This window comes from Pelophylax lessonae (assembly GCF_965119305.1).
Source record: "Pelophylax lessonae genome assembly, chromosome: 10".
In the NCBI taxonomy this organism is placed as follows: Eukaryota; Metazoa; Chordata; class Amphibia; order Anura; family Ranidae; genus Pelophylax; species Pelophylax lessonae.
Window position 1 is genome coordinate 236215285 of NC_138777.1, and position 18965 is coordinate 236234249.

The 18965-nt window shown below is 45.5% G+C and overlaps 1 protein-coding gene across 1 annotated transcript in view; it reads left to right on the forward strand.

The window, feature by feature from the left end:
* LOC309564922 (DNA topoisomerase 1-like) overlaps window positions 1-18965 on the forward strand; it is a 95277-nt gene that overhangs the window by 68314 nt on the left and 7998 nt on the right. Inside the window, exons 5-9 of the mRNA XM_082269618.1 lie at window positions 9480-9623; window positions 12028-12213; window positions 14771-14839; window positions 17485-17599; window positions 18004-18131. Coding sequence (XP_082125744.1) covers window positions 9480-9623; window positions 12028-12213; window positions 14771-14839; window positions 17485-17599; window positions 18004-18131 — 642 coding nt within the window. The remainder of the gene's footprint in view (window positions 1-9479; window positions 9624-12027; window positions 12214-14770; window positions 14840-17484; window positions 17600-18003; window positions 18132-18965) is intronic.

Consider the following 18965-nt stretch of genomic DNA (forward strand, 5'->3'; position numbering starts at 1 on the left):
TGCCCTTGGAGCCCTCTGATGAGCAGGTGACATGAGATTTGATTTCAGAGGTATAGGTCTGACTCAGTAGGGGTGGGCCTTGATTTCAGAGGTATAGGTCTGACTCAGTAGGGGCGGGCCTTGATTTCAGAGGTATAGGTTTGACTCAGTAGGGGTGGGCCTTGATTTCACAGGTATAGGTCTGACTCAGTAGGGGCGGGCCTTGATTTCAGAGGTATAGGTCTGACTCAGTAGGGGTGGACCTTTATTTCAGAGGTATATGTCTGACTGAGTAGGGGTGGGCCTTGATTTCAGAGGTATAGGTCTGACTCAGTAGGGGTGGGCCTTGATTTCAGAGGTATATGTCTGACTCGGGGCGGGCCTTGATTGCAGAGGTATAGATCTGACTCAGTAGGGGCGGGCCTTGATTTCAGAGGTATAGGTCTGACTCAGTAGGGGTGGGCCTTGATTTCAGAGGTATAGGTCTGACTCAGTAGGGGCGGGCCTTGATTTCAGAGGTATAGGTTTGACTCAGTAGGGGTGGGCCTTGATTTCAGAGGTATAGGTCTGACTCAGTAGGGGTGGGCCTTGATTTCAGAGGTATAGGTCTGACTCAGTAGGGGCGGACCTTGATTTCAGAGGTATAGGTTTGACTCAGTAGGGGTGGGCCTTGATTTCAGAGGTATAGGTTTGACTCAGTAGGGGTGGGCCTTGATTTCACAGGTATAGGTCTGACTCAGTAGGGGCGGGCCTTGATTTCAGAGGTATAGGTCTGACTCAGTAGGGGTGGGCCTTGATTTCAGAGGTATAGGTCTGACTCAGTAGGGGCAGGCCTTGATTTCAGAGGTATAGGTCTGACTCAGTAGGGGTGGGCCTTGATTTCAGAGGTATAGGTCTGACTCAGTAGGGGCGGGCCTTGATTTCAGAGGTATAGGTTTGACTCAGTAGGGGTGGGCCTTGATTTCACAGGTATAGGTCTGACTCAGTAGGGGCGGGCCTTGATTTCAGAGGTATAGGTCTGACTCAGTAGGGGTGGACCTTTATTTCAGAGGTATAGGTCTGACTCAGTAGGGGCGGGCCTTGATTTCAGAGGTATATGTCTGACTCGGGGCGGGCCTTGATTGCAGAGGTATAGATCTGACTCAGTAGGGGCGGGCCTTGATTTCAGAGGTATAGGTCTGACTCAGTAGGGGTGGGCCTTGATTTCAGAGGTATAGGTCTGACTCAGTAGGGGCGGGTCTATCAGACGTCTGCAGAGATGCCCTTTCTTTTGCACAGACAGCAAGGGTCTTTTTCTGAAGCATGCTGGCAAGGGCCAGGCTTTTCTATTCATATTGTGGCTGCTTTCTGAATGAAACCAGTTTTAAAATATGTGAAAAAGCTGTATACAGCTATAAGGCTGTCTGTCCATTAAAATTGCAATAGCATTGGTTATTGGGGTATCCCACTGTACAGAAAATGTATAGACTATCATAGACCCCAATTTATCTAGATGTGTCTTCAATGAAAATCCTTAAATCATGCACTGGAAGGATACATTTTTGGATTCAAGGACTCATAATATTGGTTTCAAAGGGTCAGCTTGACTACCAGACAACTGTCCTGTACAAAAGCGGGGTTCAGCAATGTTTCTTCCATAACAAGTATAACCAGATTCCATTTAAAATGATGATCGTATTTCTAAAACATATCAGCAATTTTATTTTAACCCTTTTGCGCTGGCCCCCTTCTGGCCCTTTAAAAGGTTTCAGATGCTGGGAGGCGGGGTTTATGAAGAGATCGAGAGCTTTCCTTTAGCTGCAGGTAACTGTGCCAGGAGTGTGAAGGCCGCAAGCTCTCGGCACAGTGGTGTCGGTAATTGGTATGCAAATATGCAGCCGCTGGAAGCAAAGGGCCACCCACAGAGAGGCCGCATGTTTGGGTGCTGTCGGCCCCTAGGGGTTAAACTCCAGGACGATATTTTTCTGTCCCACCCGCAGTAATTGCTTTCCAACACCAGATGTCCTCAGTCTTCTAGGTAGAATGACACCCAGAATCACTCATCCTGGAGGACTGAGGACATACGGTGTGTGTAGGAGGTGAAAGCACCACACTGAGGATTGTCCATCGCTGGGAGATGATGTGAAAGGAAAGAGGACCCTGCAGATCGCTCCTTACCTGAAGACCTCTGTGAAAGGCAAGTGTAAAATAAAAAAACATAAAATACATGTAGCATCCTCCTAGTGTAGAGCAGGCTGCTAGGTAAATTTAGTTACACTCCCCTGTAATTATTGGAGCAGGGGTTGATCATTTAGGGCTGCTCAGTGTTTCACAGGCTGCTGCTCGGTTACTTCCCCCTGTCTTCCAGAGCAGTGGTCCTCGGGGCCCACTAACAGGCCAGATTTTAAGTATTACCTTGGGGAGATGCAGACTAGTATACTGCAATCACTGAGCAGCAAATGAGATCACCTGTGATGTAATTTAGTTATCTTGCAAACCTGGCCTGTTAGTGGGCCCCGAGGAGCGGAGTTGAGGACCACTGTTCTAGAGGATTCTAGAAGTATAGTAGGACAAAGAACAGGGTAGGCAGCCTAAATATTCATGGAACTCCATCCAATCCCTGGGGAGGTGTGCCCAGAAGGTGGTGAGAGCCCATAAATAGTCTGAGCAGAAAGTGTAGTGTTTCTGGGTCAAGTGACACCAAGGTCCCAGCTAGGCGGGCCTAATCACAGATCCGTGTCCAGGTGATCCAAGTTGGGTCAGTAGAAGCTCACTGGAGAGCCAGGAGGCAACCGATTATCATGTGGCTCGGTGAGTAGGTGACCCCAGCGCTAAAGAAAAGTGACCGTGTGTAACTTTTAACTCTGGAAGGAGTACAGGTCACCATCAGCATAAGAGATCCTGTGGGACATTCAGCAGTTCGTACAGTGTAGACCAGGGGTCTTCAAGCTATGGCCCTCCAGCTGTTCAGGAACTACAATTCCCATCATGCCTAGCCATGTCTGTGAATGTCAGAGTTTTCTAATGCCTCGAGGGATGTGTAGTTCCGCAACAGCTGGAGGGCCGTAGTTTGAGGATCCCTAGTGTAGACAGAAATAGGAGTCAGTTATCCAGTTCTACAGTTTTGTGGTATGCCATGCTCCCCTTCCCTATCCAAGTTCATCGTTCTCCATAAAATGCCTAGACTTTTTTCTGAGTCAGTGGAAGAATGAAGAAAATACTGTGTGCCCGGCTGTGTGCTCCAAGGGTGGGGAATAGGATTGTATTCACCAATGATCCCTACAGGGTGCGCTAAATATGTACAGGTAGAAGTCTCAGGGAGGGAGGAGGAGATGTTTTCTAGGGGGCTGTAGCCCAGAGCTAGGTTTTAATATCCAGGTTAGCCAAGCAACTGTGTAGAATATATCCTCATCCATCCTTTGCCTCTTCCAGTTGCTTTCAGAGCTGTCCCCACAGTACGAATGTTGGTTGCATTCAGGTGTGTGTGAGTACTTGCAAAAAATTCACCAACTTCCATTTTATACACAAGTTAAACATCTGCCCCGATGACGTCATGTATGATGAAACGCATAGGGTGGAGCCAGAACACACGCTACCACGGATGAGCGAACCCCGTGGCCATCTTGGATTCTGGCATTGAGAAGTCCTTCGTACACACTGAATGCTGGCTTGCTTCTTGTCTTAATTTTTTTCTTCCATGATTCCTGTGTATTGAAATCTGGTTACTTTGAGTTGAATCCATTCCGAGAGTGCCAGTTTGTGGAGACCACGCTGATGGGGTTTATAAGCTGGATCATTGCTGGAGTGAAGTGACCATATAGTGTGAAATATATTGAGCACTGTTTGACCATTCTTGATTGGGGGTCATTTCCATCTGTTAAGCCCCCTACCTGTTGCACAAGAGTGGTGTGCTGTCGTCTTTACAATCTGAAGGCTTCTGGGATCTGCACTTATCTCTTTATTTCTTATGAGGATCACCCTTCTCCTCAGCTCTTCATTGGGACTGATTTGTAATTAGTTAATACAATTTTATATAATTTTTTGATTCGTTTTACATGTATGCTTTGTGGTGGAGTAGAGCACTTTTAATTATCGTGTAAATTCACATGCATTACATTTATAACTATAAATATAAATATGTAAGAATTGATTAGTGGTTTTTTTTTTTGTTAAGCGCTGCACTTTTTTTTGCATATTTAAACATCACTAATGTTCTAAATCTCCAATGTACAACCTGTGGCTAACGGTAAAGAACTACAGTTCCCAGCAGTGTCATGTCTGCAGCGATGTGTATATCAGAATGGATGATGATCCTGCAGAAGTCACAGCGCACTGATCTTCCCGCACTGATCACAGCACATTCTGCTTATTGCTCCGCCGGGACGTATAGACTGTAAATGAGCCCATGCGTCTACTCCGCAGCCAAACAGGAACATTAGACATGTTCAAATATTCCCAGCAAAATAACTGCCCATAAAACCTCTGCTACCGAAATATGTACAAGTGAAAGAAATGGTCTTGCTTTGGCAAGCCTAGGCTTTAAAGTGAATCTTAGTTTACCTGCAGGAGGGTTAAATCAGCTGAGTTTTCATTGGACTATAAGGGACTTGTTTGGCGAGATCTCTGAGCTGGGTTCCTGGGTCAACATTAATGTTTTGCCCATTATCAGGGCCAGTACAAGGTCATTCAGCACCCAGGGCAAAGATACCAATCTGCGCTTCCTCCCCCTCCTCAACTAAAGGTTAGGGCGCCCCATCCCAGCAATAAATCATTGCGCCCAGGGCAGGTTACCCTCCTGCCCACCCCTTGGCCCGGTCCTGCCCATTAAGCATGGCTCCCAAGGTTCCTTTTCAATTTTGTTTTCTTTAATTCCTCTTATATTGTGCAGAATGCAACCACAGGAGCTGGAAGAGCATCCACCACATGAAGTGCCTATCCAAACTCATCGGTCTAAGGCAGGGATCCTCAAACTACAGCCCTCAAGTGGTCAACGTTGAAGGACATTGGGGATTAAGGCTTGTCAATGTTGTTTCAGTTAAGATACAGTTGTAAATGGGTCATATAGCCACATGTGAATGACCTTTAAGGTCCCCTTTGACAGATGTGTATGAATGCCTACGCCAGGGATCCTTAAACTACGGCCCTCCAGCTGTTGCGGAACTACACATCCATGAAGCATTGTGAAACTCTGACATTCACAGACATAACTAGGCATGATGGGAATTGTAGTTCCTGAACAACTGGATGGCCATAGTTTGAAGACCTCTGCCCTAGGGTAATAAAGGTGCCAGCTATGCAAGTCTTCATTCTAGCATATTGGAAAATCTTTACAACAGAGGCCCCACACTTTTGACATCAGTTCTTTGAGATAAGTTTATTCAAGACCGGTGTTTGCAGTCCCCTACTGTGTGTTTCACCCTGATTGGGCTTAGTCTTAGATTTTACAACAAAGCCCAATCAGGGCAAAATGTTGTCAGAGGGGCCCGGTCAAAGACTGGGACTTGCAACAAAGGGAACCTGAATACAGTTATAACAAAGGATAAATGTCACCCATGTGCGGCCTCTTGTAAGGAGGCACTGGAACATACAAAGGAGGGGGCAGACACCCCTAAAATTCCCAAGTGGGAAGGAGGTGGTAAGATTGTTCTGAGACCTAGAAGAAGCAAGAGGCTGACTCAGGCCACCAAACACTTCTGCCGACTAAAGTATCAGTTTTTGTGAATTGGTTTTGAAGACCATTTTACACAAACCCATATTTAGGGTAGAACATGGTGCCAAGTGGACATAATAGCACAAGGTCAGGGGGGTGCACTGTGAAGTAAGGGAAGGTGGGGGGCTCTTTACATCTAAGTAGGGTGCCCACGTGTCCCGGACTGCCCGTGACTGTCCTGCAATTGCTATCTCTTGTCCTGGGTCTCATGCACCTTCTTTCCGGGACAATACAGTGTCCCGTAATTAAATGGAGGACACAGCCACCCTGCTAACTACATTGTGGGAACTGGTTGCTAGGGCCGCCCCGCCTGCCGTCTAGTAACATCAGACTATCGGAGTGAGGCCCGTGCCTGGTGCTGCACTGCTGTCTCCACCCACCAGCACCTCCCTCCTTCTCCGGTGCACAGGGCTGGTTGGTGTGATTCTTTCCCCCTCCTCAGTCCAGACAGTGTCTCCATCTCCACCCAATTCCTTCTCCAGCACCTGTGCCCCCCCCCCCCCCCGCCCAGCGGCATGCAGAGGGACTGGGAATGACCGCAGCTGCCTGGCCAGGACTTGTGTCTCTGTGAGTGATCATCTGTTCTTCCGTGTGATGCTGGCTCAGATCTGTTATGGCTGCCTGACTTCTCCTCCTGCCCACGCGGTCTGACTGTTCGAGAGGTCTGACTGCCCTGGGGGTCCTCCCTGCACCCCCCTCTGCAGTCGCACTTTCTGTATGAATCAGGAGGGCTTCAGCCACACAGGACCTCCAACTCCCCCAGGACCACATCATTTCCTGCTAAATTCTTCTCTGCTAGAGGTTGGTGATCCTGTATGGACCTGGCAAGTGGCACACTGCATCTGGGGGCAGGCTATGGGTGGCAAGTGATGCGCTGCATCTGGGGGCAGGCTATGGGTGGCAAGTGACGCGCTGCATCTGGCAGCAGGCTATGTATGGGTGGCAAGTGACACACTGCATTTGGCGGCAGGCTATGGGTGGCAAGTGACGTGCTGCATCTGGCAGCAGGCTATGTATGGGTGGCAAGTGACACACTAAATCTGGTGGCAGGCTATGGCTGGCAAGTGACACACTGCATCTGGTGGCAGGCTATGGGTGGCAAGTGACACGCTGCATTTGACGGCAGGCTATAGGTGGCAAGTGATGCGCTGCATCTGGCAGCAGGCTATGGGTGACAATCTGCATGTGGTAGCAGGGGATAGTGGCACGCTGCATGTGGTAGCAGGCGATAGTGGCACGCTGCATGTGGTAGCAGGGGACAGTGGCAGGCTGCATGTGGGAGCAGGGGACAGTGGCACGCTGCAGGTGGTAGCAGGGGACATTGGCATGCTGCATGTGGTAGCAGGGGATGGTGGGACGCTGCTTCTGGTGGCAGGGGACGGTGACACACTGCATCTGGTGGCAAGTGACAAGCTCAGGGTTCCCACTGACTATTTCATTTTATTTTACAATGTAGTAATAGAAATAATGATTTAATCATTCTGACACCATATCAAGGATCAAGTTCTAACACCAGCCATTCGCCCGACAAATCCCACCCCCGTCAAACCCGAGACTTTTCACCCCCTCCCCCCCCCCTTGGTCCTTGCCAAAATTGTCCTTGAATGGCGGAAATCTGGAAATTTGGAAATGTGGTCACCCTAGATGTAAGGTGGGGGTGCTCTGGACATCTAGTGTTACAGATACAACTGTCCCTTTAAAGTATAACTCAAGACAAAACTTTTGTTTAGTTTTGGGTAGAGTGGAGAGTGACTAGAACACCTGTAAGGTTTTTTTTTTTTCTGCCTGTGCCCCCATTAAGGACATTCACCCTCCCTATTTGTCCTGTTTACCGTTATTTAAAATTAAAAGCAGCAGAAGCATGTGGGATAGAAACAGATGAGGCTGAAGTTCAAGACTGACCTTCAATGGCCAATAAATGATGAATCCCACTTGTGTGTAAATTTTCAGTCTACAATTATGGAGGTCCTCTTATGGAGGTCCTCTGGGGGTGCTCTTATGGGGGCGCTCTTATATGGGCGCTCTTATGGAGGCCCTCTTTAATGGAGGCCCTCTTTAACGGTGGCCCTCTTTAACGGTGGCCCTCTTTAACGGTGGCCCCACTACCACCTACATTTTGGACTTCTGGGAAACACTGCAGTACAATAAACTACACTCCTTGGAATCGGCCTTACTCTGATGAGGTGATAAAAATATTGATGGATGTGTTATGGAGAAGTCTATAATGGAGAACTAGCTGACCCTATTGATGGATTACGTCTTTGCTCATCCCTCAACTCGGCCTGCCACCATTCCCAGGTCACTGACGCAGCTGACTCCGGAGCTTTATGTGTAGTGGCTGAATAATTGATGGATGGCGTCAACTCCTGGAAGCGGGTGCAGGTGTCACACATCTGAGCGTTGGGATGGCAGAACTTCGAACCTTTCCAGGGCTGCAGCTGACAAATGTCCTGAGCTGGAAGCACCGGAGAGGCGCATTGTGCGCCTTTTTATTACCATTCATGAATGCCTAATGTTCGTCATCGGGGTATATCTCTGCGAGCGCTGATTTAAGTCAAGGGGGGGGGGGGGGAATGAGCTGTACCGGCTTCTGTCGCTAAGCAATGCTTGGTCATGTATTGCCACGGATAATAAAAATATATATACGCATCGCGCGCCCTCAACTGCTCCCAGAATCCCTTTCAAATAATGAATGGTTAAGCCGCGACAAACAGAGGAGTTTTTCAGAGGTTGACAAGCCCGGCAGGAGGATTCGAATTGCATACAGTAAAATTGGCTGCGTCGATGTGGCGGAATATCACATTATTAAACCTTTTTATGAGAAGGAGAAAGTTCCGGATACTGACTGGAGAGACGCCGTGGAACGCTTTATTCTGGTCTTAAATCCTGGTATGGGATTAACCCTTTCTGTACCATAGTACAGCAGAAAAAATTACTTTTAAGTGCCGGTTCACTTATGTGCGATGACTGACATTGCATGCTATTCGCACCACACTGCTCTGCAAATCGCATGCGATGTCTGTGCAATACGAATTCAGCCATACAGATTGTAAGGCTGAATTTGCATCAGATTCGGACAAAACTCGCACAAGACCCTTTTTTGGGTCCGCACCAGAATCGGATTGCATGGGGGTGTTCACACCTATGCAATCCGATTCATGTCCGAACTTAGTTACATAGTGAGGTTGAAAAAAGACATCAGTCCATCCAGTTCAACCCATAGTGTGTGTGTTTGCTGTTAACCGTACATTGTATACCCCTGTATGTTGTACATTGTATACCCCCTGTATGTTGTACATTGTATACCCCCTGTATATTGTACATTGTATACCCCTGTATGTTGTACATTGTATACCCCTGTATGTTGTACATTGTATACCCCCTGTATGTTGTACATTGTATACCCCCTGTATGTTGTACATTGTATACCCCCTGTATGTTGTACATTGTATACCCCCTGTATGTTGTACATTGTATACCCCCTGTATGTTGTACATTGGATACCCCCTGTATGTTGTACATTGGATACCCCCTGTATGTTGTACATTGGATACCCCCTGTATGTTGTACATTGGATACCCCCTGTATGTTGTGGTTGTTAAGGTGCCCATCTAATCGTTTTTTTAAACTATTGATGCTCCCCGCTGTTACCATTTCTTGTGGCAGAGAATTCCATATCCTTACTGCTCTGACAGCCCAAGAGTTTGCAACCACCTAAACTTTGCATTACATTTTCAAAAATTTGAATCCACGTTTTAGCTTTGTACATTATAATCAAGCGTGTGTTTTTTTTTTTTTTTTTTTTTTTAAGGGAGAAAAAGACTGGGAAAAATATGAAGTCGCTAGAAAACTGAAGAACCATGTTGACAAAATTCGGAGAACCTATAGGGAGAACTTTAAATCCAAAGAGATGAAGATACGACAGAGGGCGGTGGCCCTTTACTTTATAGATAAGGTAAGAGGAGTCTATGGTGGTGAAGTAGCTTAAGATGTGGGAGCCAAATTATGGCCTGGGGTACACCGTGCAGAGCTCCCCTTAATGTACCCTTCTCAACTGCTCCAAGGAAATGCTTACAAGTGTGGTGAAAAGTGGTAGTTTTAGAATTGGCCTCCAAAGCAGAGCTGCACATGAAAGGCAAAGGAACAAGTCTCTGTGTGTTCCCTACCCTTGATCATAGGACTCCGCATTGCCCATGTAACTGGTCACGTAGCTGTGAAAGGTCATATGAAAGCACTCTGCTCAATGCAGTTACATCAAGGTAGGTTTAAAGATTGGAACCTAGTCAAGCCACCATTGGAGCAAGTGCCTGGTTGTGATGCTAACCACTATGACCCTGGGTGCTACATCCCTAAAATGTTCTATAAATGTAACCATTGTAGCAGTGGCGGCTGGTGCTCTGTTGGTCGGGCGGCAGACAGACAGACCTGGCCACAGACTCCGCCCCCCCTCCGTCACTCCTGAGTCCAGTTCACACCATATTCTCCCCAGGCGCCAGTTCACTTACTCTCCTTCCTCCTGACTGACAGGCGGCGATGGCTTCCACCTTAGTCTCCTCCATGTCCCCTCTCAGCGGCGGTCTCCTCCCTCCTCCTCCCCCCATTAGGATGCCTTCTCCTTTGGCCAATCGGAAAGCAGGTCTCAGGACCCGCTTCCTGATTGGCCGGGAGGATATTCAGTGTGGCAATGGCAGATATTCATTCTCTATTGTCACACAACTGGGTGGGCTCAGGGCGCACCCTTTTTTGAAGCCAATTGGAGCCTCTGGCTCTAATCAGGTGCTTCAAAGAAAAAAATCCCTCAATGGAATCCATCTGGTACCCCTTATGTAGATTAAGAGGCCGGACGCATTGGATAGGGGGGCGTCCCTGTGCCCCTTATGGACAGGCCGCCACTGCAGTAATTGTAGTAATTCCAAAACTGTAGATCACATGTGGTGGATATTGAGAGCCCAGTACAAAACTTCATGGCACAAAACAGGTCAAACCAAAGCTCTTTAAACAAAGCCAAGGTATCCAAAGAAGCCAACGCATTTCATTGGTGTGTGATCTACAGTTTTGCTGATGTGTAGGGGTGATAGTGCTGAAGAGTGAGAGATCCTAGAATTCAGTCTTCCTTCAGAGGTTGACGTGCAGTGAAGGTGCTGTGTAGATGGACCTTGCTCTGGTCTTGGGCTGCTACCTCTCTGATGGCCTCTTGGAGAACATTTAGTGGATGGAAAAACTCTGGGATGGGTATTAAAGAGCGCCCAGTACAAAACACAAAAAGGTCAGTGGTAAAGGTATCAAATGAAGCCAACAAGTTTCGGGGGAAGTGTCTACCCCCTTCTCAGGACAGAAACCGTGGCAAGGGCTTGATCCAATATGTCAAACCTGGACTTAAAGCAGTTGTAAATCCCCTTAATGACTTGTGCCTATAGGTAAGCCTATAAAAAGGCTTACCTATAGTTACTTTAAATATCTCCTAAACTTGCACCGTTTAGGAGGTATTTACATTGCATGCAGCCGATGACGTCATCAGCGCATGCGCTCTGAAGGAAAGGCCACCCGTGTCGTTCAGAGTCCTGTGCCATGAATGCCAGCTCCCGCGCACATGCGTGGGTGTGATGTCATTGCGCCTCCGGCCAATCAGATGGCCGGAGGACACGAACCAGGAAGTAGGACGGCCAAAAATGTCTGCGGTGTTACAGGTGAGCCAGCGGCACTGCGGGGGCTTCGTTCTAAAGTATTTCATAATGAGCTAGTATTCGATGCATACTACCTCATTATGCCTTTTCTTTCAGGTTTTTCTTTTTTTAATTTTTTTTTTTCTCTGAGGTTTACAACCTCTTTATTGCAGGCTGTTGACCTAGTAAGGGTGCATTAAAGTGATTCTAAAGGTTTTAATTTAAAAAACAAAATCAAGCATGTTATATTTGCCTGCTCTATGCAATGGTTTTGCACAGCGCAGCCCTAATCCTCTTCTTTTTGGGTTCCCCACCAGCGGTTCTGGCTCCCCCCCCCCCCCCATGAGTGTCCTCAATAGTAAGTTGCTTGCTATTGCGGCGCTTGAGCAAGCTTGCTCCCGAGCTGTGCTCCTGTGAATGGACATTTTCCATTCACACAGAGTGCGCTCGGCCCCGTCCCTGCTCTCTCCTCATTGGCTCACTGGCTGTGATTTGAAATGTGTGAGCCAATGAGGAGAGAGAGACCCAGGAGAGCCACTGCTCTCATGCACATCACTGGATCAAGATGGGGCTGAGGTAAGTATATGGGGGGGCTGGGAGGAAGAGTTGCACCAAGGTTTTTTTTTTACATTCTATGGCTCAGTCCTTGGTTTCTGTTGCATTAGCTCCTCACTTACTGGAATTTGTCATTCTCAGCTGGCTCTGAGAGCGGGTAATGAAAAGGAAGAAGGGGAGACGGCGGACACCGTCGGTTGCTGCTCGCTGAGAGTGGAGCACATTAAACTTTACCCAGAACTGGATGGAGAGAAGCATGTGGTGGAGTTTGACTTCCTGGGTAAAGACTCCATCCGGTACTACAACAAGGTTCCTGTGGAGAAAAAGGTAATGCTGCAAGGAGTTACCATTCTATTTTCTGATTTGAATACACAGATAAATTATCGCCTTCCCTTTATTCCTGCTAGGGAAGAGAACTATGGTCAACGTTGAAGGATGTTGGGGTTTAATGCTTGTCCATGTTGTCTCAATTAGGATACAGTTGTAAATGGGTCCTATAGCCACATGTTAATGGCTTTGTAAGGTTCCCTTTGACAGATGTGTGTGAATGCCTAGGCCAGGGGTCCTCAAACTACGGCCCTCCAGCTGTTGCGGAACTACACATCCCATGAGGCATTGTAAAACTCTGACATTCACAGACATGACTAGGCATGATGGGAATTGTAGTTCCTGAACAACTGGAGGGCGATAGTTTGCAGACCCCTGCTTTAAGGGAACAGGATCCTTCTATTAAGCTTTTGCATCAGGTTTCTCAAACCTTTGCATGCCTGCGTGTTGTGATCATGACCAAGCCCCTCCCATTTATGACATTGTCAAAAAGGGGCGGAGCATGGGTGACCTTAAAGTGATGCCTCAACCCCCTGATAAAGGTTCTGTGGATGCCCATGGACACCCCCCCCCCCCTTTCACACAGCACACAGGAACAGAGCTGAGGCTGTCAATCACAGGCTGTGTGCTGGAGCTCTCTCCCCTGTCACCATTTCTCACTTGCTGTCAAAAGTGACTCGGATAGCAGAGGACGGAGGCAGCAGACAGAAATGACACTTAGTGCTCTGGACTGACACACTCAGAGATGTATAGTAACTAAGTAGAACAACTTCACTACTGTACTTAAGTACGGAAAGGCGCTATCTGTACTTTCCTAGAGTAGAATTTTTTTCTCCTACTTCCACTTTTACTTCACTACATTTTTTCGATGATTTCAATACTTCTACTCCGATATTTTTTTTTTTTTTTTGTGCTGCATAGTTACTCGTTACAATTATAAAAATTACCAATGCCAGAACAGTAGATGGCAGGTTTCATGAAGCTCAAAACATTGTGTATTATCAGCGCATACGAAAATAAATGTTACTGTATGTATAAATAAAAGCTGCATTTGAAATAATAAAAAACAATATGATGTTCAGACTTTTGACTTCTTTCTTTAATAACTACATAACACAGTACTTGTACTTTTACTTTCAGTACTTGAGTAGCACAAATTTAAAAAAAAACTACTTGCAATACTTAAGTACAAAAAATGTTGAATACTTTAGTACTTCTACTCAAGTCACTTTTTGATCAACACTTGTACTTTTACTCAAGTATGGGTTTCGAGTACTTTATACAACTCTGTACACACTATAGAGAGATTGGCTTTATTCATATTTTATGTCTGAGGTTTACAACCACTCTGATGGGGGGAGAGAAGCTATTGAAAGGGTAAAAAAAAAAAAAAAAAAACCCAGTTTAGAGAATGCATTTTTCCTTTTATAACCACTTTGCAACCGCCAGCCGCAGTTATCCTGCGGCAGGCAGCCGCTCCTGGGCAAACCGCCGTAGCTATACGTCGGTTGTGCTCAGGCAGCTAGGGGGTGAGTGCGCACCGCTGTTGGTGCGCACCCACCCCCATTCATCAGCAGGGACTCTGATGCATGGGTCAAGTGGCTACTATTGCCGCCTGCCACCCAAAATCACTCCCCGCTGAGAGAGAAGAACGGTCGGATGTTGTAAACACAGCTGATCGTCGTCCTCTCTGGAATGATCACAGAGCACCTGTGATCTTTCTATATAGGATCACATGTCTCTATGATCATTTCACAAGCCCCCCCCCCCCCCCCCCCCAGTTAGAAATATGCTCCTAGGTACACATTTAACCCCTTGATCACCCACAGTGTTAACCCATTCCCTGCCAGTGTCATTATTACAGTAACAGTGCATATTTTTTAGCAGTAAGTAATGTCACTGGTCCCCCCAAAAGTGTCAAAAATGTCAGTTAGGGGTCCAATCTGTCTGCCGCAATGTCGCAGTCCCGCTAAAAATCGCAGATCACCGCCATTACTAGTACAAAAAAAAAGACAAATCTTTCCCCTAGTTAGTAGATGCAATAACTTTTGCGCAAACCAATCAAAATATGCTTATTGCGTTTTTTTGTTATTTTTTCTTACCAAAAATATATAGCAGAAAACAAATTGGCCTAAAATGTAAAATTTCGATTTTTACATTTTTTTTTTTTTTTGGAATGTTATATAGCAGAATGTGAAAAATGTGGTGTTTATCACTTTTTTGTTTTGTTTTATAGCGCAAAAAATATCGCACAGGTGATCAAAAAGCACCAAAAGAAAGCTCTGTTTGTGGGAAAAAAGCAATCAATTTTATTTGGGTACAGCGTCGCACGACCGCCCAATTGTCAGTTAAAGTAACGCAGTGCCGAATCACAAAATATGGCCTGGTCATAAAGGGGGGAAATTCTTCCGGTCCAGAAGTGGTTAAGCAAGAGGGTTTCTGTAGCAGATCATTAGAAGTTTGTGTTCCCGGCATTTACACTTTGGAGACAGTTTAAAGTTCTCTCTGCAGTTTTCAGCGACTTGTTGATTGATCGCTCTGTTTTTTTTGTTTTCAGGTGTTTAAAAACCTCCAGCTGTTTATGGACAACAAGCAGGAAGGCGATGATCTATTCGACAGGCTGAATGTGAGTGTATTTTCCCGGCACGGAGCTGTCTGAGGTGCTGATTAACACAGATGTATTAAACCTGGCAGGTGTTGGCGAGACGGCTGTCTGCAGCTGGCGGAGGAGCCTGGAGCACCCGGTGTCATCCTCTCCGCTCACCGAAGAGGAATGGCGCTCATATCAGGGAAAGGATGGGGGGGGGGGGGATACAATGGAAGATCGGTGATCACTTCTAAACAGACAGCACGGGGCGTTCTGCTGACACCTCGCCACTTTCTGCCCCTAAAGTCAGCAGAATGGCGAACCGACTCCAGCCTGGGCGGCCAATTATCATCCTTCTCCGCGCCCCGGAGATAATCACTTGTGGCGTTCTTCCAGATCCAGGGAAGACGGGATTGGCATTGTTCTGCCAATGTAGCCATCCCCATGTATGAAATACTCTGCACACTTGGCACTCACATTAGACAGACAATTGCAGGTTCATCTTTAATTCCTTCAATTATATTTAAGGCTTATTCATTGCAGCGGCTGGTGTGCGGTCCAGCCGGATCACCGCAGTGCTGATGCAGCAATATCTGCATAGAAAAGTAATGGCAGAAAAAAGACCAGGTAGTTCATCAAGTCTGCCCATTTTTTATATATTCAGCGTGTGTGTATTAGAGATAGATAGAATCTAAGTAGATAGAATCTAAGTAGATAGAATCTAAGTAGATAGAATCTAAGTAGATAGAATCTAAGTAGATAGAATCTAAGTAGATAGAATCTAAGTAGATAGAATCTAAGTAGATAGAATCTAAGTAGATGGATATAGATGTGTGTGTGTATATATATATATATATATATATAGAGACAGAGAATTACCCCAAAAAGAGCGGCATTCAAGAATCTTGAAAGGTGAACGGACTAATGATGGTATAATTGGTATTTCAATGAGGCACGCGCTCGTCTTCCTCTACTGTGCACCCGGTCCCATTTTTTATTCCCGATTTGTGTACGGTGACAGCCATTGGATATTTTAATTATGATGCAGCGAGTGACACCCCAAAATTCAGTATCTCAGAAAATTAGAATATTACATAAGACCAATAAAAAAAAGATTTGTAATACAGAAATTTACTTTAGTGAAAAGTCTGTCCATGTACAGTATAGGATGCACTCAATACTTGGTCGGGGCTACTTTTGCATGAATTACTGCATCAATGCGGCGTGGCATGGAGGCGATCAGCCTGTGGCACTGTGGCACTGCTGAGGTGTTATGGAAGTTATGTTATGAATGGACACACTGAGCAATCGATACCAAAAAGCACCTTTTTGGCTGTGTAGACAAAAATCCTTGCACTGGCCCTGGGTATAGTGATAATGAGGGATACTACAAAGCAATGATTGGGCTATGAGCAACCAATCGCCAAGCCCAAGTGCGGTCACATGGAGAGTGTACCAGCTGCAGCAGTTTTTGTGAAGGTGGGGGTGCCAGGCTATCATGATAAAGGCATGCTTTGTGATATTTTGAATGTGATATGTAGCTGATCTAAAGGTATGGTTTTTTGTTTTTTCTTTCTTTGGCCAAAATGGGCGTTTCTCTTTTAATATTATGTAGAAGAATGCATGCACAGCCATGAGCTGATTAATACGTATGCACAGGCATGAACTTTCTAGGAAATCCAGTAAATTCACAACTCTCAATTGTGGAGGGGGAGATCATGACCCAAAATAATCAGAGGGTATAGTGGCACCTTCCCCCATATAGTATAAATATGGAAGACAGGGGGGGGGGGTAGACAGAGGGGGGGGGGGGGGTAGATAAACCAAAGAGTTGGGCTACAACAAGGGGGATTTAAATGTGCCTCTTGAGATACCTGTGTATACGTATATATATATATATATATATATCACCAGTCACAAAAAATCATTACTTAAAAAATATCACAACATTTTATTTAAATATAATGACATACAAATTACATATAATTATGATAAAATCTACATTATTTGATCACATCTGATCATTACATTGGAAAAAAACTATAAAGGGTACACAGTGATGTATAACCGTTGCTGGAACTACGCGTTTCGCAAAGGGTGCTTCCTCAGGGTCCAGCAAGAGTATTTATACATTCGTATTTAGCATGTTAAAGTGATCTAAGGATATATAATTCAATAATTAGAGTTGCAAACAGAAATACATCAATACAAACATTCAATGTTTTTAAATTCTGGTCTATACTACAAAAATACATTCATTTAATCTGCATTATTTTATTTACTTTGAGAGTTAATATCAGAAAGTCTTAGCAATTGCTTTATGTTCTGATAAAGAGAGAACTATAGTTTTTATTTCCAAGAATCATAAGTAATTTCAATATAAAAATTCTTATCTCAAAAACCATAACACCCATGGAAAAACTCACAACTTTGGTGCAATCTTTTCTCCTGTAATCCTGCCAACTCTACGTTTTCCCGCCTGTCTGCGGTATCACAAGTCAAATAATGAGATCTGTAAACACGACCTATTAGATGCATTGATGTAGGACAGGCTTGGGGAAGCTCTGCACTCGTGTCTATTGGAAGGGTTTGATCTCCATCTATTGGACGAGTCAATGTATTTCAGGCTACATCAGAAATTTCAGCTGAAAAATACATTTACTGACCCAAGTTCTCTTCTACAGACACCCATGCTGAACAAACATCTGCAGTCATTGATGGAAGGACTGACGGCCAAGGTCTTCAGGACATACAACGCCTCCATCACTCTGCAACAGCAACTTGAGGAGCTTACAGAGCGTAAGATGACCAGTCCTTTTTTGCCGTACAGGAGTATATTTAGGAATTAGTACGTTTTGGAAAATGAGGGCGGATAGTTGGGCTGATTTGCTAAAGGAGTTGAGAATCTTTACTTGGTAAATTATCCAATCATGTGAAGAACAGATTATGGTTTACCTGTTTCATTCACACATGAACGGATATTCAAAATGACATAGGGGCCAGATGAAGAAAAAAACACATCGGGGAGCAGCAATCCAACAAACTCAGTTGTTGTTTGGGAAGTATTTTCCAGGCAACGTATTAGAGAAATCCTAGGGACAAAATGTATAATTATCTGTTTGCTACATATATGCATTTTCTGATTTATTTATTTATTTTTTTTATTACATTATCTCTCCCCCCCCCCCCCCCCCTCCATTTAGCGGAAGCGACAGCCCCAGAAAAGATCCTGTCTTATAATAGAGCCAACAGAGCGGTTGCAATACTTTGTAACCATCAGCGGGCACCACCCAAGACTTTTGACCAGTCCATGGCCAACTTGAGAACCAAGGTGAGACGTCAACTATTTTCTGTATGCTCTAAGAATAGCAGCAGCCAACCAGATTATACTTTCATGGCTCTCTTGGTTCTTGACCTGTTCATCTACCAGACAGGATGAATCCTGTTGCATATTTTCAGGGCTCCCCTCTGATCCTCTTTGCATCACTCATAAGAGGTGAGCATTAGGAACTCAAACCACAGCAGCAACCCCGCTTGAAGTCCTTGTTGCCAAGGATTTCAAGCATGGTTGCTGCTGTGGTTTTGAGTTCCTTAATGCTCACCTCTTTGCAAACCCACACTGTGGGTATATTAGGTGACGGCACCAGGAGAACATCTAGCAGTAAAAAACAACTCTACTTGGAGGACCTGCAAAAGCATTATAGGCATGAGTGTTCATGGAGTCTCATGAGTTCTATATGCTATAAAAAGACAGACTTTTGACCAGTCCATGGACAACTTAAGAACAAAGGTGTGACATCCGCTATTTTCTGTATGTTCCAAAACCTGCAGCAACCAACCAGATTATACTTTTATGGTTCTCTGGGTTCCTGGGCTGTCCATCTGCCCAAGACTTTAAGGATCCCATTGCTTATGTCCAGGGCTCTCATTTGACCATTCTATCAGTTATAAGAGGTAAGAATTAGGGACTTCAGCCACTGCGCCAACCCAGTTATCAGCACTTGGCATACCTTCTAAATTCATACCTGGGCATATCAGTGATGGAAACCAGAAGACCGTCTGACAGTAAAAACCAACCTAATTTGCAAGGACCTACGAAGGTGAAAGTACCAGGAGAGATTCTTGAGTTCTCCTGCACAGTATACAGCAGTGGTCGCCAACCTCT